The following is a 19,404-nucleotide window of genomic DNA, read 5'->3' on the forward strand; positions in this document are numbered from 1 at the left end:
CAACTCTCGGCCACATGCCGCTTTGTCATTTGCTGCGATTTCTTTCCACTATTTTCTAATGCCACAAAAGATTCACCTGACGCTAGATCGATTTACAATGGCACACAAATATAGCTAGTACCCTCAAATCGTAGATTTTTTCATGTCCATGGGTCACTTATCAGTTGGCTAATATTTACGATCCACGCCTTATCTTGATGGCTGACTGCTGGTGTGTCCGGTTACCTTAAAACGGGAATGTCGATCAAGTTTCGAATTCATTTCTGTAGAATGTCTGCAATTCGTTTGGCTGTGGCGCTGCTGCTGCTGCTGTGCGCTGCTGTCGCCCAAGGACTCGACGCGTCCGAGGATGTCCCACTGCTGGTCAAGACGCTGCAGAATTTGAATCGTGGCCCACCCAAACAGACCGTGCTGAAGCGCGTCAATGTCCAGGAGAAATGGATCACACAGCAATTGGATAACTTCGATGATGCCAATACAGAGACCTACGAAATGGTAGGTTCAGGGACAGCAAGGAGTCGTCCAAGGATAAATTTTCAACGCAGGTTTTGGGTATTCTTTGCAGCGTTATCTGCTGAACGATGAGTTCCAGGAGGAGGGCAGCCCCATCTTCATTTATTTGGGCGGCGAATGGGAGATCGAACCGAGCATGATCAGTGCTGGACACTGGTACGATCTGGCAGCGGAGCACAAGGGTGTCCTGGTCTACACCGAGCATCGCTACTACGGCGAGAGTGTGCCCACAGCGTAAGAGTTCGTACAGAGGGATTTTCCCTTTCATTTGTATTTAATATTAGGTGACTTTTCAGTACCATGTCCACGGAGAACCTCAAGTATCTGCACGTGAAGCAGGCCCTCGCCGATGTGGCCGCTTTTATCAAGTTCTTCAAGGCGGAGCATCCGCAGTTGGCCAACTCGAAGGTGTTGCTGGCAGGCGGCTCCTACTCCGCCACCATGGTGGTGTGGTTCAAGCGTCAGTATCCCGATCTCGTGGAGGGTGGCTGGGCCTCCAGTGCCCCGCTCTTGGCCAAGGTTGCCTTCACCGAGTACAAGGAGGTGGTGGGTCAGGCCTTCCTGCAGTTGGGCGGCCAAAAGTGCTACGATCGCATACAGAATGGCATTGCCGAGCTCGAGTCCATGTTCGACAACAAACGTGGCGCTGAGGCACGTGCCATGCTGCGATTGTGCAACAGTTTCGATGATAAGAACGATCTGGATATGTGGTCTCTGTTTGGCAGCATTTCAAATGCCTTTTCAGGAACCGCACAATATCAAAGGTGGGTCCCTCCATTGGATAAAACTTATCATGCTTTATCTTTATGATGCTTTTTCTTTATCTTTGTAGAGCTGGCGACATTGAGTACTATTGCAATTATTTGTTGAGCTTCAGCGATGATGCCACGGCCATTGCCAATTTCGCTTACTGGGCCTGGGGCATGCCCTCTTGCATCGATGCTACGTACTCCAGCACCGTGGAGTACTACCTCTGGGCTGTGAATAACTTTGATGCCGGTCGTCCCTGGTATTATCAGACCTGCAATGAGTACGGCTGGTACCAGACCTCGGGCTCCAGGAACCAACCCTTCGGCACCAAGTTCCCCACCGCCCTGTACACCACCCTCTGTGCGGATGTCTTCAGTTCGCAGTTCAGCAACGAGCAGATCAACAACAATGCCGCCCAGACCAACGTGGACTTTGGTGGCATGTCGCCGGATGTGGAGAACGTGTACATGACACATGGCGCCCTGGATCCCTGGAATCCCATGGGTCATGGCGTGGCCGAGGGTGCCACACTCATTGCCGAGGCCTCGCACTGTGCGGACTTTGGTTCGATTTCGGCCAACGATTCCGCAGAGATGAGAGCCTCCAAGGAGCGTCTGGCAGTGCTGGTGCGCGAATGGTTGGCCTAGGAGCCCATTTTGGGCCAGCAGAAAATTAAGTCTTTGCTTATACAATAAAATATAAAAATTCTGAATAAATTACGCCCAAAAGTATGCAGCAAAAAGGGGCCTTAGATTATGTGAATTATGGGAAATCATTCGGCAGTAAGCGTTCCACCTGAGGCTCCCAGGGGCTCAATCACACGCTAGCTAAAAGCGGAGCTAAATCAGCTATTGAGAGGATAAGATAATTTGGCGATTTTTGTTTACGTGGAGCCATGACTAGTATCGACACTTAAACTCATGTAAGTTAATTAAATCCCAAAGCAAATATTGCATTGAGTTGGTCAACAGTTTACTGATTGAGCATTTAATGGACAACACAAGCATGAGAACGAGTTGGGTTCGATAAGCGCCAGCTTATGCAGCACTTGTCCTTAACAAAGAACTTGAGAATTCGAGGGGTAGAGGAGAGAGAAAGAGGGAGAATCAGCTACGCTTGAACCTTCATTGTTTGCTCCCATCCGATGAGCAAATATCAACAATTCTATTAGATTTATAGAGCATACAATAAAGATCGCAAGCGTCTGTCTCTTTCCTCTGCTCTCTGTGGTTTATTTGCCAAATATGATGCAATAAAAATAACGAATTTATGTGCCCCACAAATCCATCAAAATCCAACCAACCAAAAGGTGTGACCACTCGGACAACAGTCAGTCGCTCACGGACATAGGAACCCCAAAGCCAAACCGAACAGAGCAATGGAAATGGAAGAGATCACCCCATGAATTGCACTAAATTCCGAAACGTGAGGGGAATATCCCAACAACCAAAGACAATGTCATAAATCTTTGTGAGCCCCGAAACCGAATCCAGTCACGCATTATAATGATCCGATTGCAGATCAGAAAGCAGACCACAAATACGCGTACTATCCGTACTTGCTTATAAATAGCTCTTAAATACCATTTACTGGTGCGGCCCTCTGATATCACTTTGAATGGCTGAGTGGTACAGTTTTCTCTGCCTCCTTCTACCCAGAGACTCGGGTCTGTTCTGGTCTGGTTTTGGTCGGGTCTGGTCTGGTCTGGACGTTGAAGAAATGCCAAAGTGTTGAGTTTTTGGTCAAATTATTTTGGTATGCGCCAAAGACATGAACGGGAAATACTTTTAAAATACGTTTCAGGGAAGAGGTGCGCAAGGGGTTCCACGGGGGATTCGGTTCTGTTCTGTTCTTTTCGCTGGTGAAAAGAAATAAAAATAAAAATTCTTGCCATATTTCCAAAGGGTTTTTGTGGTTTTGGTTTACCGCCGAACGGACGGTAGGAAAAGGTTAATTGTTGTATCGATCAGATCAGGTCATATATCTTTTGTTGTGCGAGATTAGGGAATTTGAATGGAGAAAGTTGCAGGCAGTTGCCAACGAGGCAACTTCCCTTTGTGATCAGATCCGCCCTCCGAAACGATACAAAATACCAACAACGAATTAGTCAGAAGGAAGAAGACGGCAGCATAGCTTGGAGCCTGAGAACCTGGCAATAAAATGACAAAAGCTGCAGCAGCAGCGGGCAAAAGGCTGAAAGCAAATTACTCACGGGACAGGCATCGCGGGGCTGTGGCAAATAACAAATCAAAATCAGTGACAAAATGATTTAGGAACCACGCGAAAATGTTCACACGAAGCAGCAGCAGAGAGAGCCACAGAGGCACAGCAGCGTCACAGTCGTAGACGGAGACGGAGACGGGAGTCCAAAAAGAAATCAAAGAACCGCACAAATCGAACAAGAAGTGCTGCTGCCTGCTGCCTGCTCCATGCCTCTTGTTGCTGCTGCTGAGAGGCAGCAAAACATGCAAAGATTCTGTTCGATTTGGTATCCTTTTTGGCTGAGAATTTGTGGGGGCATTTGCTTGGTGGCTACTCATTGTTACGCGATGATAAAGATCATCTGAGTAAATCATGGGCCCGGCGGCCCCTCCTCACTGCCTAAATGCTGTGCTGTGTGCAATGCATGAACAAGTAGTTCGAGCAAATGGCATACACAGTACAGGGTCCCCCCTTTCCACCCACCACCGTCTCAGTGCACTCCTTCAGATTTTTCTACAATTATTCTGCCACAGGCTACAGTGACAATCAATGCATATAAGACAATGGCAGAGGAGCTCGGCCCCCAAAAAAGGGTTATTAAACTTGTCTACTAATAGCAAATATTTTCCATTTGTTATACATAAATTGTGTGCATTATTTGCAACTTCCATTGCTGTTAGAGTTATTCCTCGGCAAGCAGACAGACTGCTGAAGAAAAGGATGTTCCTGACCGAAGCTTCAGTCCGAGAATTCAATACAAAAAAATACACGTAATGTGGGGGATACCCCGGGATCTCTGCTCAACTCGAGTGGCTGATAAGGTTTCTTATTTTCTGTTGCTTAAAAATCATGATTCAGCGCTGCTTTACAGCTATGAATCGCACTGTTTGTGGCTGACATTGACTGATATTTATTGTTCAATTGAACACACATTTCTAGGGAATCCACTTTGACCATAATCAATTCACTTAGTGGAGATCTCAAGTTGTGTTTTAGAGGGAATTCTTTGAGAATTATCTGTACTAGAAGTGTTGCTATATACTCTTCCATATAAGAGGCATCCATATTGTTTATAATTTGGAACTGGAATGTCATTAAAGAAGGCTGCATTGAAGAGGTGCATTCTGCTGCTACAAACCGCTTGCTGATCTCTGGAGAGAAGAGCAGAATGGGCGCACTACTCTACAGAGATTCTTATTGCAATAGAGCTTGGGACTCATGTATACCCTCCTTCTTTATGGTAAAGGAGGATTACCACTGGCCTGCCTACTTTTTGCTTTACTCCATTAAACTGCTTAAATTTTAATGCATCAAAAACTGCTCAATAACTGACGAGATGACAGTGAGAATCACTGCTCCATACACACATTGTCATACACCTTGAATATGTCGCCATCCAGCTTGAGTTCCTTCACGAACTCCACGTAGCGTTTGTGGTGGCGCGGGGAGAGCGTAACCAGAGGCTCCTTGGGGCAATGGCCGATTTCCGTGTGCTGGATATTGTAGCCGCATTGCTTCAGTTTGGCCGCCACATCGGCCACATTGGCGGACGGACACTTGAAGACCACGGAGCCATTTTCATAGTCGGTTATAGTGCCGGCAGTGGCCTTGCACCAAAGGGCATCCGTCTGGACGGTTTGGTTGAAGTCCGAGAAATTGAGGCGCGTCTTGCGTGGCACCATGGCCTCGATGAGGCCCGTTTCGGTGAACAGATTGCGATTGTAGAAACGCGCCTTGTGGCGCGTCAGCATGGGGGCCAGCCGCTGCTTCAGCTCGGCGAGATTCTGCGTCCGAGCCTTGCAGACGAGAGCCACCTCCCTCACATTGTAGTCCATGGGCACGATGAAGGTGGTCTGATTCCGTTCGTAGAGCTCGCACTCCTTGAGTATCCGCTGGATGCGGCTGTAGGGCAGCTGCAGCGGCGACAGCTTGGCCTTCAGCGTGTAGTTCTGCGCGGGATCAGTGGAGCCGCCACCGCGATGCACCGCCAGCCGCAGTTCGTGGGCCACCTGCACCTCCTTGGGGGTATCCGGATCGAATTGCATTTCTTTTGTGCTCGATGGTGTGATGAAGGAACACTTTGGGCTCAACTTACTCTTGCTATGCGCTCCCTTGCCACTTTGCGTCGTCGTATCGTACGGCAGATTCCAACGCACTCGCTTGCCTGCCCCTGTAGCAGCCGCAGCAGCAGCCAAAGACTCCTCGATTGAGTCCCCATCGAGCCCGTTCCGCTTGTCCGGCTCCTGCTTGGGCGAGGAGCTGCGCACCAGGGAGGGCCGGGACACGTGCGGCCTCATGCTGGCATTCAAATGCGGCAGTGCCTTCGGTTTGCCGCTGGCCATTGTAGTTAGTACTTGTAATTTTGGTATCAGAAACGAATGTTGATCGAGAGTTGGGTTGGGTTGGGCGTGGGGTTGGGGTTGGGATATGAATGAATGAAGGGAATTTCACAGGGCACACACACACACACACACAGATATTATATTTAGTCTATCCACTCACCGTGTCTGCTGCTGTTAGATTAATGCCCAGTCCGCCTGCACGCGTGGAGAGCAGAAATACAAAGATGTCCGCACGCGTCTGAAAATCAGCGACCATGTCACGACGCGCCGAGATCTTGCTGGAGCCATCCAAGCGCATATAGCGATGCTTGCGATGCCACATGTACTCCTGGTAACCAATAACAAATCATTCAAGGATTCAAGGCAATCCCTGAAGGCAAGCAAAACTCACCTCTAGCAGGTCTATCATTTTGGTCATCTGCGAATAGATGAGCACGCGATGGCCCTCGGCCTTGAGCCGTGTGAGCAGTGTGTCCAGTACAAACAGCTTGCCCGCATCGGTGATCAGCGTCTCCTTGTCGGGCACCACAATCGAGGACCAGCCACTGCGTGGCCTGCACAGGGCCAGGCCGGAGGAGACGAGCTCTCTGCCCAGACCATTCTCGCACTGCACATGGCGTATCTGTGTCCAGGCAGCAGCACGACTCTCGCAGCTAAAGGTAATAGTAAAGTCAGTAAGCCATTTATGTGATGAATTTGTTTGGGGGAATCACTCACTATAAATGCCTATCCACGGCCTGTACGCGCTGGCCCAAGGCATAGAGCAGTCGCGGCATGGACAGCGGCTCGCAGTGGTAGCTCCTGGGCTTGCGCAAGCGATGCGGAAACTCTGGCAACAGCATCAAAGTTTGCACCTTTACATCGCTCTTGGCATTCGATTTGGTTTGCACTTCCACGGACTCTATTTCGAGCTCCTGCTTGACCTGCTCCTCCACCTCCACATCCACCAGCTCCTCAATCAGTGTGGCTGTCTTTTGTTTGAGTTCCTTGGAGCGTATCACGCGATGTTCAATGGTCTCCTGCATGTTGTAGGTGCAGTAATCCCCAAACGCATAAACGCTGCTCTCATTGGTCGTCTAAAGGGGCAAGAGGTTTAAGGATTTCGATCCACAAATAAACGATGTGACACCTACCATGGCTGTGAAGAGGAAATTCTTAAGTACACTGTCCGAGAGCATAAATTGCGGCACCAGTTTCTGCTCCAGCATGGGCTCCAGCAGCTGATAGAAGCTGGCTCTGAGTTGTGGCCACCATTGGCGGCGATATGCCAGCAGAGGATATTTCTCCAGCACACGACGATGATGCAAAAGGCTGTAAGGGAAGAGGAGTACATGTAGCAGATCCCTTCCACTTCTTTGGCCCTTAGTCAGCTTACAAATCAATCAATCCATGGAGCGTGACATCTAGTATATCGCCCAATGAAAGGTCACAGAAACGCGTAAAGCCAAAGCAGCTCTCAACGCTCACATCCTCGAACAGGGATCGCTGGATGTGCTCCGACTTGAAGATGTTGAATCTATCAGAAGGAAAGCAGAATATAAATAAATATACATATATATAACCAACTTCATGGAGCTTCTACGCACCGATTGTACAGCAAATGCCGGCGACTGGGCAGCGCTCTGTGTGGCAGTGTCTCCTCGTACACAAGACGCGGCACCACATACTCCGCACAGCGCATGAAGAACGGACTCCTGGCATCGCGACGCTCAAAGAGCTCCGGATGGTTGCACACCTTGCGGAACTGCATCACCAGATTCATTAGGTTGGAGGACGCAGCCGATGGAGCACTGGAGCCGCTCGTCAAGTGCAGCAGATCCTCGATGCGTATCTTCTGCTTGAGGGCGCGATAGAGCAGCTTCTGGCGTATGGTCAGGGGGCAGTAGACCATTATCTCGATCTTGTCGGACAGCTCGTTCTCCACATCCTTCTTGATGCGACGCAGCATGAACGGCTTGAGGATCATGTGGAGGCGGGAGATCTGCAGCTCGTCGATGCCCGTCTTGTTCTCGGCGTGCGATTCGATGTCCTTGGAGAACCACTCGTTGAACTCGTCGTGCGAGTCAAAGAGCGTGGGCATAATGAAGTGCAGCAGGGCCCACAGCTCGGCCATGCTGTTCTGGATGGGCGTGCCGCTGAGCAGCAGCCGATTGCGGCAGCTGAAGCCCAGCAGCAGCTTCCAGCGCTGCGAGGTGGCGCTCTTGATCGCCTGCGCCTCGTCCAGCACCATATACTGCCACTTGATGCGATTGAAGTACTTGTAGTCGCTCACAACCAGCTGGTAGGAGGTGATCACCACATGGAAGCTGGCGTCGCGGGTGTGCAGATGCTTCTGGTCCCAGAACTGGCGCAAAATCTTTCGCTCGCTGGGCGAGCCCCAGTACGGCACCACATTGAAGTCGGGCACAAAGCGCGACATCTCCTGCTGCCAGTTGTGCAGCGTGGAGGCGGGGGAGATGATCAGAAAGGGTCCCCACACCCCGTAATGCTCGGCAATGTGGCACAGGAAGGCTATGGACTGCACGGTCTTGCCCAGACCCATCTCGTCGGCGAGAATGCCGCTGATCCCCTGGTCGTAGATGTTCGCCAGCCATGTCATGCCCTTGATCTGATAGCCTTTGAGTGTGCCCTTGAACATTTGCGGCTGTGGCAGGTCCTTCATCTCGGGACGCGCCTCTGGCTCCAGGTCCGCCTCCTCCTCCTCTTCCTTCTTGGCAAACACATCGAAGGCCTCCATGGCTTCCTCCTCGTTGTCGTCGCACTCCTCCTGCTTCCTCCTGTCGTCCTTGGGGAACACATCAAAGGCTCGCGTCTTGTCCAAATCCCTTTGCATGGCCGCCTCGGCATGCTCCTTGGCCAGCTGCTTCATCTCGCCCGGACCGTAGTCATCTGGGACGGCCAGTCGTGCGTTCGTCTCCTCATCCAGCTGGCTGAGAATCCTCAGCTGATCCTCCTCCGTGCCCTGGCCCAGCTTCTTGGACATAAAGTGCGCGTACAGCTCAGTTTGGGTGATCAAAAAGTTGAGTTTCCGCTGCTGGCGCTTCACCTCGATCAGCTCGACATCCTGCTTGCGCTGCTCCTCCGCCTCGCGCTCCTGCTTGCGCTTCTGGTCGCGTTCCACGCGCTCGTAGCGCTTCCAGTAGGCGAGCATTTCGCGGGTGAGACGCTTTGCCCGCCACACCGTCTCCTTCATGATGCGCTGCGAGTTGATGGCCCGCTGGCGCACCACCTTGGAGCACATGGAGGCCACACGCTTGCAGTTGGCCAGAATCTCCTTGTGGTTGTTGCTGGTGATCCGCTGCAGCCGGCCGCACTCCTTCTTCGACATGATCTGCCAAATGCGGCGACGTCGCGCCGCCAATGCGGCGGGATTCTTGCGCTTGCGACGTACTTTGGTCACCTGCCCATCGGCACCGCCCACCACATCCACCTCCTCCTCGATCTCCTCCTCCTCGGGAAAGTCCAAGGCGAGGCTGGCCAGCTCCCGCTTGTAGTCGACCTCGCCATTGTCGTCGTCCTCCTCGTCATTGGTGGGCAGCGTATCCCCATAGGTGTACCTGCCCAGCTCCGAGGGCGGCACCTCCCCGGACTCTGGCGAGTCCATGATGGTCGTTTGCTTCTTGCGACCGCGTCGCTTCTGCTGCTTCGGCAGCTTGGGCGCCTGTGCCTCTGCCAGGCGGGCCATGAGTATCTCCTGCTTGGTGCGACGCCTGCGCTTGCGCACACCCGCCGTGGCCTGCTGCCGTTCGGCATAGATGTCATGATTGGACAGCAGACTGCTGCCATAGTACGCATATTGGGCATTCTAGGAGAGCAGAGAGAGAGAGAAAGAGAGAGGATTAGCAGCAGTTCGCGGAGATGTACCGTGGGGTCATCTCTCCTACCGTTGGCTTCTTGTAGTAATTCTTGCGCTGTCGCTGCTCGCGTATGTGCTCGCGCAGTATCTGATGGATGTACTCGTCCTCGTTGGTGATCGGTTCATCGCTTTCCGTGTCGCTCAGCAGGAGGTCGTACAGCCATTCCCTGTCGCTGGTCAGATCATTGAAGTTATACAGCTGCGCCTTGACGCTCTGCCGTTCTGTGAAAAAGCACGAAATCAATGCCAGACCCTCCCTGTGCCCCTTTCTTGCCCTCTCACTCACCTTCCTTGCTGCAGAAGAGCCGCTTCTTGCAGCGCTGCGACGCCTTCTTGTACTTGACCACGCCCACCGTGGAGGAGTCATCGGAATCCGTTTCGGGCTCATCTTTAAGCTCTGGCAGCCCCGTGTCCGTGTCGCTGTCCTCGTTGCTGCTGCTCAGCGGCTGCTTCAACACCCGCTTAGCCATTTCCATGAAGGGCCGCATATTGAGGGCCACCTCCAGGCGCTGTATGTGCGGTGGTTCGGCCATGATGCGAGGCTTAATGTCTCTGCTGCTGGCCATGGCTCTGAGCTGTTTTGAGTCAGCTTTTATGCGCAATTATCACGTAATTGCAAAATTATTCGCCATGCGTCCGTCCCCAGCGTAAACAATGCGTTGGTGTGACCAAAGTGTGTGCCGGCATATCAAAATCCCTCAGAAATATCCCGAAATATACCGTACATTTTATTTCAAAATACCAATAGCTGCGTATCGATATCACAGCGATAACATAAACATTGAATGGCAAAAGAACAACAGTTGGTATTTGGCAAAAATGTGGCGTTTAAATTTGATAAAAGAAATTGCCGATCAGGCCAATTGGATTATTTCCTCGGATGTGGGCATAGTCATAGCCGACAAGTATCCGAAGGCTCAACACCACTATCTGGTGCTGCCCAAGTCTGAAATTTCGAGTATTTTTGAGGTAAGCCCCAGTCCCATGGCAATGCAATTGAAATTTAAGTTTTGGATGTTGTTTTTTTATGTTTGTAGCTAACCCGCGAGCATTTGCCGCTCTTGGAGGAACTGCATCTGCTGGCCAGCAACATTGTCGAGGTGCGCGGCCTGCAGTGGGCAGACTTTAAGGTCGGTTTCCATGCTGAACCGAGCATGGAGCGTCTGCATTTGCATGTGATATCCCAGGATTTTGTGTCGCCTGCCCTAAAACACAAAAAGCATTGGAACTGCTTCAACACTCAATTGTTTGTGCCATACGCAGGTATGTAAAGCGGACCCCCAATTGGACACATCAATCCAAGATTTGAATTCCATTGTGCTTGCAGTGCTGCACGACAAGCTAAAAGCGGAAAACAGTTTCCAGCGCCTGCCGCCACATGTGAGGCATTCATTGCTGGCCACGCCGCTCCTCTGCAATCAATGCGACTTTAAGCCCAAATATTTTCCCGAGTTAAAGGAACATTTGGCGGAGCATCTGCAAAAAAAAAGTACATAGAATTTGACGAGCGTCATACCGGTATAGTATGAAACACACAAACGCAACGATAGATTCTTGTTAGTATTGGTGGCACACGTACCGCAAATCGTTTCTCTGCTGCAGCGTTGACACCGATTCGATTATTAAAGCATGCCGGAGCATATATTTGCCTCTCACTCTCACTGCACAAGTTTTCTATTGCTGGTCGTCTCTGTTTTTGCAAAAACCTAGTGTCATACGGCCATAATGAACCACTTCTAGTATGACGCTGGTTCGCTTAAAGAAGTTAAAGATTTAGTGACTCATGAATATTTTCTTTCCGGCATGCAGGCGGAGAACCAAAAAGTGTGATTTACACGAAAATCGAAACATCTAAAGACAAAATAAACAAAATGGACGCAAAAGAAAGGAATGAACGCAAAAAAGAGAATATAATACAGAATATACGCAACGAGCTGAAGAAGAAGATCAGCAACAAGGAGCACTTGCTCATCGAAAGCGACCGGGCGGTGGTGGTGAAGGCCGACTATCCGAAGGCTCAGTATCACTTTCGTGTGGTGGCCAAAGAGGATATCGCGGATGTGACCAAGGTGAGAAGACCATGGCCACCAATTTTGGGCTCAGTCTCAGCATATTAATGGTTTTTGGTTTTGCCCCCAGCTGTCCAGCGATCATCTGCCGCTGCTGGACCACATGATGGACCTGGCCGTGCAGATTATCGAGAAGCAGGACCACCTGCCGTCTCGCAACTTTCGCATTGGCTTCAAGGCGGACCCATTTTGGGATCGGCTGAACATGCACGTAATTTCCGATGACTTCTACTCGCAGTCGATGAAGCGCATCAAGCACTGGAACAGCTTCAACACGGAGCTCTTTATGCCGTTTCAGCAGGCCTACATAATGCTGAGCTCTGAGGGCGCCATCGAGCCCCTCTCCGAGGAGGAGTCCGAAAAGCTGAAGTTTCAAGTGCCTCTCCACTGCAATCAGTGCGACTTTGAATCCCCATTGTTGTTGGGCCTGAAGGCCCATCTCTACACCCATTGGCAGCAAAAGGAGTCCGAGCGTCAGACAAATAAGAAAATGGAAAAAATTGTCAAGTTGTTGGACGAAGCCAAGTTGGAGGACAACGCCAAGCCGGAAGCTGCATCGCTCGAGGAGCCAGCGATCAGCTCCAGCACCAGCGCCAGCTCCAGCACCAGTGAGAATTTGTACGGGCCAACTGTAAACCTGATGAATCGGGAGAACATCAATAACCCATTTAGAGGCACGCCGCCACGCTTCGGGATTGCTGCGGCGCCAGTGCCACAGCGAGCCGGCAACCCTTTCGGCTATGCGCCGCGTCCACAGCGGGCCGGCAACCCCTTCGCACGTGCGCCGCGTCCACGGCAGGGTGTTTACTCCTACGGATATTCGCCGCGTCCACAGCAGGGCGGACCGCCAACACAGCCATTTGGTAATTTTCACCCCAATATGGTTATGGTGTCTGCGCCCATGGGCCCGCCTAGGTTTCCCCCACCAAACCCGCAGCCTCTGATGGATCCAAATACAGTATTTGCACAACTGAACCAGCAGCATAGATTTGCTAGAAACATTCAACAGAACCAGCGGCCTCGTGGCCCACATCCACAACAGAACCAGCGGCCTCGTGGCCCACATCCACAACAGCACCAGCGGCCCCGAGTCCCAAATTATCATCAGAATCAGGTGGCTCGTGCTCCAAATGAACCATCGGGTGGTCCATCTGTGCCTCGTGCTCCATGTTCACCAGAGAAGCAACCCCAGAACCCACCACAGCTCACGTATGATCCAAACCAAACGGGATTCCCACCGAAAAACAAACCCAAATACTATAAAAAAAAACCAGCTGCAAATGCGGGCAAGCCTGCATCCAAGTAGGGAATGAATCGATCTTGCAAGCAAGCTGAAAGCTGCCTGCCAGTGTGTCTTCTAAATGGTAACAAAATCTATAATTGTTAATTACTTAATACTGAATCAACAGACTCGACTCTTGCAAAGAACGAAATAATATATATTGAATATATATGATCAAACCAAAACGAAACGAAAACTCATACAGGAAACATTTACAAGAGCAAATTACATTTAAAACAGCATTTTCATTTGTATGCTTAAGGAACGCATTTAATTTAAGGTTCATTCCAATTCCCATCAGATTCTATGCCAAAAATATAAATTCCTTAAAGAATCGAAAATATTACAAACTATATTACAAATACTATTTTTTTATGTAATTATTTGCATGCTTAAATGGCAATAAATATCAGACATTAATGCTGAACTTTAAGCTGACATTTACATGGTGATACTCGTATCATGTGAATCCTCATTTAATTCCAGGAGTGAAGCAAGACACCCACCTGAAACATCATTTGGAAATGTTCAATTGCTGGATGCAGTAGCAGATGGTGGATGGGTTTGGGCTGTTTGGGCTCGCTGTGCAACTTTAAACCGTTATTAAATTATAGTTCAGATTATGAAAAAGTGAAGAAAGTTTCCCTGGTATTCGCTTGGGCGATTATCATTTGTTTTAAGCGCAGGAATATAAAGCCAAGGAAAACTGTCTGTCAAAAGCTTACTATTTTCTCTAGGCCTTAGTCCCGCTTAATTATGGCCAAATTTTCCATAAACTTTACTACTTTACAGTGCGGAACATTCGCTTGAGAGGCAACTAATCCACAGCCTGCCACTCCCATGTAGCCATGGAATAGCAACGGAGACCCATAAACTAAATTCAAGGTATCAGCAGCCCTGAGACAGACACACACAGAGTGGCTCCTGCCTGCTGCCGTTCTGTACGCAATTTAAATTCTCCTCGACATTTTTTAGTGTGTCACAGTGTCAAGGTGCCAGTGCCAGTGCCAGTACCAAAGCGCTGAAAGCTAACACATCCTCACCACCTCTCACCCCGCATCGATATGGTTTTCGGGGGTGAACTTCGAGCAATCAACAGCTCCATTAAAGCTATCTCTCTCTATATTTCTCTCCCGTTGGAGCGAGCACCGTGTTACCACCTGTTATGTCTCGAGCAACAGGAGGCCATTCATAAAGGACGTTACTTTCGAGCCAAAGAGAGCGAGCGCAAAAAGCTTTCGTTCAGGGGTAGCAAAGAGCATTGAGTGGGCTGTGGAGTGGCTTTGCCAGGCGCATGCTCGCAGACTTCAAAGCTTTTGAAATTTGAGAAAAGTTTTTAAGGTAAATGTCATAGCAGAAAGAAATGTTGCTTGTTACTTTATTTTTCAACATTTTGTTGAAAATGAATAAAATTGTACTGTTAATTCGTTACATATTTAAATATACATAATTTAAAATATTTTTGGTTAAACAAAAATGCTGAGAAATATATAAGAAAATGTTGTCATAAAGGGGAATTATTTTATGCCCAATAATTACTCAAGACCTAAGTTTAAAATTCTGAATAATTTTATTTTTAATTAATATTTTCCCAAAAATGTTTCCGGGTTAATGCAATTTCTTTCGCTTTCTCTTAAAGAGCAACCTTTTGAAATTTTTGTGTATTTTAAATTCTTTGGCCCGATTTTTCTTTTTAAATATTCATAAAAAAAATACTGGACCTGGAGTGGAGAGTGCACCACATGCGTGCACATGGAACTGTGTTCCCATTCACGTATAAAATGTTATTTATATGCTGATGATTTTTCGCAAGCTCGTCGCGCCATTCGGATTGGGGTTTCATGTGGAATAATCCTTTTCACTGGCATTACTCGAAATCGGAAACACAACCAACCCCCTCCCAGACAAGGGAATATAATGCCACAGAGCGCGGCTCAACATCGATTGTACGATTTAAGCAATTTGCACTTTGTGTGGGAAACTGTGGAGGAGAAACTTCAATGGCGTCAACGAGCCTCAATAATAACACTCGTAACTTCTCATAGCCGCCCCCCACATTATCGTTAAGCGTCGCAAACAATGGAAACAAAGTTATGGTATTATGGATTTTTGGTTTGGACTGAAGGATACCCACCATGGGGCCCGGCATACTCTTTTAGTCTCGTATGTCCCTGAGGAGCACTTAAAGCAGGAGCCTCTTGGCTCCTTCTCTTGCATAACTTTACACTGTTTGACTTACGCTTCCGCACGCCAGACGTTTCCCTGCCAATGCACAACACATGCACTGACATGCTCCAGGAAGACTCCTGCGATGCATCGCTTGGTGCTTTTGCATATCATTCAGCTCCTCTTCCCTTTGCTACTCCTGCCATTGTCCTCTTCCTTACGGCTTGTGGGGTCGTATGAGTAATATGCCAATTACACATTTTTTGCATTCTCCTGTTGCTTGTTCGCCTCGATTCTTCTTTTTTATGCTCCTCTCACTCCCCTCTACCGCCCCTTTTTTTCTGTGTCAACGCTGTAAAAATATTTTTTATGCGTATGGCATCGCAGGGCATCGCAGGGCAGGGCAGGTATGGGGCTGATTCCTCAGGTACAGCGCGTATACGAGGTGATGGCCTCAAGCGGCTTTTAGCCGGCTAAGCTTTAGCTGAAAAGGTGAAAGTAGTAAAATGTTTACAGCTTCTAAAAACAAAAACCAAAAACGAAAAAGACGAATAAATCGCAGCTTGGAAATAGAGAAATGCATATATCATTTTTATGGCTATTTTTTGTACGAATATTACTTGACGGATTTGGTGGATATAACATTGATATGACGTGCTGATACCCAAACTATTTTTATTCTCACTTTAGCATTCACACCTTGAGCTAGTACACCGAACTTTTGTTCGCATTAAATATGCATTCATTCATATCCATATCCATATCCATTCATAGGGGTCCGTTGGGCGCCTATAAAAACTTTTGCATAGCCCTAGAATATTTTCAGTAAGCAACATGCAGTGTCTCCCTTTAGTACTGTTATGGCTACCACAACTATTGGCTGTCCATAATCCTTATAAAATAAATCTACAACTGCTCTTGCAGGAGCCCAGCTCCGGATCCTATACCAAAAACGATGCCATTTCGGTTGAAGAACTTTGGCTGCCGCAAAAAGTGGATCATTTCGATGCACTCAACAATCAGACATGGCAGATGGTAAAAACTTCTATATTTGATATGCCATAATACATAGAAAACATTTATCTTTATAGCGCTATTTACGCAATGGCAAATATCATAGAAATCAAGGACCCATCTACATATTTGTGGGCGGCGAATGGAGCATAAGTCCAGGCTTTCTGGTCACTGGTCTCACCCACGACATGGCTGTGGAAAATTCGGGCATGCTGTTCTACACCGAACATCGTTACTATGGCCAGAGTTTGCCCCATGGGTGGGTGGAAAAAACCCCAACACTTTATAGATATTTTAATTGTGTTCTATTAGAGAGCAGAGCTTTGAGGTGGATCAACTGAAGCATTTGAGTATCTATCAGTCCCTGGCAGATTTGGCTCACTTTATACGCTACCAAAAGTCGCAGAATCCGCGCATGAAAGAGTCAAAGGTCATATTGGTGGGTGGCTCCTACGCGGGCAGCATGGTGGCCTGGATGACACAGCTATATCCCGATTTGATAGCCGCCAGTTGGGCGTCAAGTGCTCCACTGCTGGCCAAAGCGGATTTTTATGGTGGGTTTTGACCTCTAAGCGGTACCCTCCGCTCTGCCAAGGAGTTGCTCTTATCTTTCAGCTTCTTTCAGAGTACATGGAAGTGGTTAGCCAATCGATTCGCCTAAGCTATGGTCAAAATTGTTCCACCAGAATTCAAAAGGGTTTCCATTACCTGGCGAAGTTGTTTACCGAAAATCAGATATTGGAATTACTGCGAAAACTCAATGGCTGTGAGGAGTACGATCCCAACGATGTGCTGGATAGAGCTGCCTTTTTCAATGGTCTGGGCAACTATTTTGCATTGATAGTGCAGAGTTATAGGTACGGAATTAATATTAAAAGCAACCCTATATCGGCATTAATTGTGTTCCCCTTTTCAGTTCATATATTCCACAGCTTTGTGAGACTTTAATGTCGCTGCATGCCAATGATGAGGTGGCCTTTGAGGGTTTCCTGGCTCTACTCTTTGCAGAGGGCAGACGGTCTACGGATTGCCAGGACTTTGGCTATGCGGCCATGCTGCAGCTATTCAGCGATCCAATTTCAGGCAGTAAGTAACAAAAATACTCCAAAAGATCCAAACAGAAGCCACTTCTGCTCTCTCCCTCTCTCTCACAGTTCGTGCCTGGTTCTATCAGACATGCAATGAATTTGGCTGGTACAGCACAACAGCCAGCGCCACAGGCACATCTATAGACACAACCAATTCATCATTGGGCGCCACGTGGAGTACCTTTGCCAATCAAGTGCCTTTGTCCTACTACGAGCGCCTCTGTTTGGATGCCTTTGGTCCGGCGCAGACACGGGAACGGCTGGACCAGGGCATTGAGCAGACCAACAATCAGTTCGGTGGCTTTCAGTTCAATCAGAGTGTGCGCTATGGCAGGGTATTCTTTACGCACGGCCAGCTGGATCCATGGCGCTCTTTGGGCAAGCAAAATGGCAATCAGGCGATTGTCTTGAGGCGTAAGTGAGGCACCCCTGAAACCCCCTGTGTATACTCTCTCTCTGCTCACCCACACAGGCTACTCGCATTGCGAGGACCTGGGCAGCATTCAAGTGCGGGACAGCGTGCAAATGAATCTGGCCAAGCTGCGTGTGATGTCCTTTCTGCGTCGTCACACACGGTATACTGCTCATTCATAAATTATTGAAATAAACATAAAAGTCTCGGGTGTTGCACTAATTTGAAAGTTCTCCTTTGCCTTTGTCAACAAGTGAATAGGAGATGTGCTGCGTTGTCCTGTCTGCCTCGAGTGTGTCAACAATTTTGCCTGTTGATTAAGGAAATTGCACTTACGCTCTGACCTGTGGCCTCTCTGGCTTGTTGCCTCTCTGGCTTGTTGCCTCTTTGGGTTGTGCATTTTCCCTGCTTTTGTTTGTCTTGGCTTGATTGGTTGATTAAGGATCCTGCCACATACTCCACGTACTCCTAACTGACGTTTACTTTAAGGTCAAATTTATGTCTATTCGAATTTCTAACGCTTACCCAAAGCTCTTCTAGTAATGCTGCTCCAACTCAAAATCCTCCTCCTACCCAACCATTTTTATTCTATTCGCCTTTTTGAGTGCAACGCCAACGCTTTGTGGTCGTCGTCGAATCAGCGTCACCTTCTGCTGTGCGTGGGCGCCTGGGACTCGGAGGCTCCAAACTATTGGACACATTCTCACACACACACACACAAACACAGGACTCAATGGGAGCAGTACTCACATTGCTGCGTGGGCTGTGGTAATGGGGCGGGCCGGCTTTTGGCTCTGGCTCTGACTCTGACTCGAGCGCTCTTTCACTCGTAATTTATTTACATTTCCCTTAGCTGCGAGTGAGTGTTTTTTCCTCCCAGCGATGCTGCGTTGTGTGTGTCTGTAGGTTTTTCTTACTAATTAATATTTGTTGCTCCATTCATTTGGTAAATTACGGGCAGTCTTATGTGCTGTGTGCTGTGTGCTGTGCGCCAAGTGGCCAAAGGATTAGCAGCGTGCTGCATGGTGTCCTTGAGTGCTGTGCGTCTGTTTGCCTTCTAGGATGAGAGATTAAGCGCAAGTTTCCATGAAGCATAAGCAGATGTGAAGCAAAGTAAAGACAACAAATTGCTAGGAAAAAGTTTTCTTTCAAGGCATATAGACTTTGACTTTGCTGTTGCCATGTTTTCCTTTACAGCTCGTTAACAATCTCTAAATGTTGACATTTAGGCACTCATGGCAGCCTCGCAACTAATTGAAACATAATCCACTCAATTTGTTTACCCAAACGTATCAGTTTCCAACAAGTTTTGAGCCCCATACCCCCGAAAACTGCTGAACCGCTCCTGCCGCCGATGTCACTGCCAAACAGCAAACAAACCAAGAACCAGCCGCATGGCAGGTGCGGTGCTCCAGTGCCCTGCGAGTGGCATTGAGCGCGAGCAGCAACCACAGAGCATGGTTGCCATTCGCACTCCACTCAAAGCCCCACTGCGTAGGCGTTGAGTCCTTATAAAAGTCGCTGGCAAAGCGCTCAACGCTTCAGTCGAGTTTGAAACTTACACTCAAGCGGAGTTGTAAATAGTTGTTCGAGTTGTTGGCTCGTACTCAAACGTACTGTAACGCCACCATCAAAATATAATATTAATAAAATAAAATAAATTAAATAAAATACTTTATACATTAGCCATGAAAAAAAAAAACAACAGGA

General features: G+C 48.6%; 6 protein-coding genes across 7 annotated transcripts in view; 4 read left to right on the forward strand and 2 right to left on the reverse strand.

The window, feature by feature from the left end:
* LOC111070260 (chromatin-remodeling ATPase INO80) overlaps nucleotides 1–10,335 on the reverse strand; it is a 31,083-nt gene extending 20,748 nt beyond the window's left edge. Inside the window, exons 1-8 of the mRNA XM_022360681.2 lie at nucleotides 9,950–10,335; nucleotides 9,692–9,885; nucleotides 7,394–9,612; nucleotides 7,183–7,323; nucleotides 6,941–7,118; nucleotides 6,525–6,883; nucleotides 6,199–6,460; nucleotides 5,968–6,135 (exon numbers count right to left, since the gene is read on the reverse strand). Coding sequence (XP_022216373.2) covers nucleotides 5,968–6,135; nucleotides 6,199–6,460; nucleotides 6,525–6,883; nucleotides 6,941–7,118; nucleotides 7,183–7,323; nucleotides 7,394–9,612; nucleotides 9,692–9,885; nucleotides 9,950–10,229 — 3,801 coding nt within the window. The 5' untranslated portion in view covers nucleotides 10,230–10,335. The remainder of the gene's footprint in view (nucleotides 1–5,967; nucleotides 6,136–6,198; nucleotides 6,461–6,524; nucleotides 6,884–6,940; nucleotides 7,119–7,182; nucleotides 7,324–7,393; nucleotides 9,613–9,691; nucleotides 9,886–9,949) is intronic.
* Nucleotides 249–2,005, forward strand: LOC111070261 (putative serine protease K12H4.7). The gene is made up of 4 exons (XM_022360682.2): nucleotides 249–495; nucleotides 566–747; nucleotides 810–1,277; nucleotides 1,346–2,005. The coding sequence occupies exons 1-4, from the start codon at nucleotides 271–273 to the stop codon at nucleotides 1,908–1,910; spliced, it is 1,440 nt and encodes a 479-aa protein (XP_022216374.1). The 5' UTR covers nucleotides 249–270; the 3' UTR covers nucleotides 1,911–2,005.
* On the reverse strand, nucleotides 4,704–5,878 carry LOC111070263. 2 transcript variants are annotated; one of them, XM_022360685.2, is made up of 2 exons: nucleotides 5,561–5,772; nucleotides 4,704–5,483 (listed from the first exon to the last, which is right to left on the reverse strand). In XM_022360685.2, the coding sequence occupies exons 1-2, from the start codon at nucleotides 5,681–5,683 to the stop codon at nucleotides 4,815–4,817; spliced, it is 792 nt and encodes a 263-aa protein (XP_022216377.2). In that variant the 5' UTR covers nucleotides 5,684–5,772; the 3' UTR covers nucleotides 4,704–4,814. The 2 variants fall into 2 exon arrangements, with proteins under 2 accessions (XP_022216377.2, XP_022216376.2); XM_022360684.2 differs by having other exon boundaries at nucleotides 4,705–5,878.
* Nucleotides 10,336–10,456: 121 nt separating the features above from the next.
* Nucleotides 10,457–11,334, forward strand: LOC111069963 (aprataxin-like protein). The gene is made up of 3 exons (XM_022360236.2): nucleotides 10,457–10,632; nucleotides 10,701–10,926; nucleotides 10,991–11,334. The coding sequence occupies exons 1-3, from the start codon at nucleotides 10,483–10,485 to the stop codon at nucleotides 11,158–11,160; spliced, it is 546 nt and encodes a 181-aa protein (XP_022215928.2). The 5' UTR covers nucleotides 10,457–10,482; the 3' UTR covers nucleotides 11,161–11,334.
* Nucleotides 11,335–11,384: 50 nt separating this feature from the next.
* LOC121404750 (aprataxin-like protein) lies at nucleotides 11,385–13,361 on the forward strand. The gene is made up of 3 exons (XM_041594976.1): nucleotides 11,385–11,402; nucleotides 11,473–11,732; nucleotides 11,803–13,361. The coding sequence occupies exons 2-3, from the start codon at nucleotides 11,535–11,537 to the stop codon at nucleotides 13,036–13,038; spliced, it is 1,434 nt and encodes a 477-aa protein (XP_041450910.1). The 5' UTR covers nucleotides 11,385–11,402; nucleotides 11,473–11,534; the 3' UTR covers nucleotides 13,039–13,361.
* Nucleotides 13,362–16,041: 2,680 nt separating this feature from the next.
* Nucleotides 16,042–17,876, forward strand: LOC111070194 (putative serine protease K12H4.7). Its single transcript, XM_022360567.2, has 7 exons — nucleotides 16,042–16,215; nucleotides 16,272–16,453; nucleotides 16,507–16,748; nucleotides 16,820–17,051; nucleotides 17,111–17,262; nucleotides 17,319–17,696; nucleotides 17,755–17,876. The coding sequence occupies exons 1-7, from the start codon at nucleotides 16,213–16,215 to the stop codon at nucleotides 17,874–17,876; spliced, it is 1,311 nt and encodes a 436-aa protein (XP_022216259.2). The 5' UTR covers nucleotides 16,042–16,212.
* The last annotated feature ends 1,528 nt before the right edge of the window (nucleotides 17,877–19,404 follow it).

The sequence above is a fragment of the Drosophila obscura genome, unplaced genomic scaffold (assembly GCF_018151105.1).
Source record: "Drosophila obscura isolate BZ-5 IFL unplaced genomic scaffold, ASM1815110v1 contig_4, whole genome shotgun sequence".
Taxonomy (NCBI): domain Eukaryota; kingdom Metazoa; phylum Arthropoda; class Insecta; order Diptera; family Drosophilidae; genus Drosophila; species Drosophila obscura.

Coding starts and splice junctions, on each gene's coding strand:
- LOC111070261 (XM_022360682.2), top strand. CDS start 271: ATGTCTGCAATTCGTTTGGCTGTGGCGCTGCTGCTGCTGCTGTGCGCT. Junction 496..565: donor ATACAGAGACCTACGAAATG/GTAGGTTCAGGG, acceptor TATTCTTTGCAG/CGTTATCTGCTGAACGATGA. Junction 748..809: donor GGCGAGAGTGTGCCCACAGC/GTAAGAGTTCGT, acceptor GTGACTTTTCAG/TACCATGTCCACGGAGAACC.
- LOC111070194 (XM_022360567.2), top strand. Junction 16,749..16,819: donor GGCCAAAGCGGATTTTTATG/GTGGGTTTTGAC, acceptor AGCTTCTTTCAG/AGTACATGGAAGTGGTTAGC. Junction 17,052..17,110: donor TTGATAGTGCAGAGTTATAG/GTACGGAATTAA, acceptor TCCCCTTTTCAG/TTCATATATTCCACAGCTTT.
- LOC111069963 (XM_022360236.2), top strand. CDS start 10,483: ATGTGGCGTTTAAATTTGATAAAAGAAATTGCCGATCAGGCCAATTGG. Junction 10,633..10,700: donor AAATTTCGAGTATTTTTGAG/GTAAGCCCCAGT, acceptor TTATGTTTGTAG/CTAACCCGCGAGCATTTGCC. Junction 10,927..10,990: donor ATTGTTTGTGCCATACGCAG/GTATGTAAAGCG, acceptor TTGTGCTTGCAG/TGCTGCACGACAAGCTAAAA.
- LOC111070263 (XM_022360684.2), bottom strand. CDS start 5,807: ATGGCCAGCGGCAAACCGAAGGCACTGCCGCATTTGAATGCCAGCATG.
- LOC121404750 (XM_041594976.1), top strand. CDS start 11,535: ATGGACGCAAAAGAAAGGAATGAACGCAAAAAAGAGAATATAATACAG. Junction 11,733..11,802: donor ATATCGCGGATGTGACCAAG/GTGAGAAGACCA, acceptor TTTTGCCCCCAG/CTGTCCAGCGATCATCTGCC.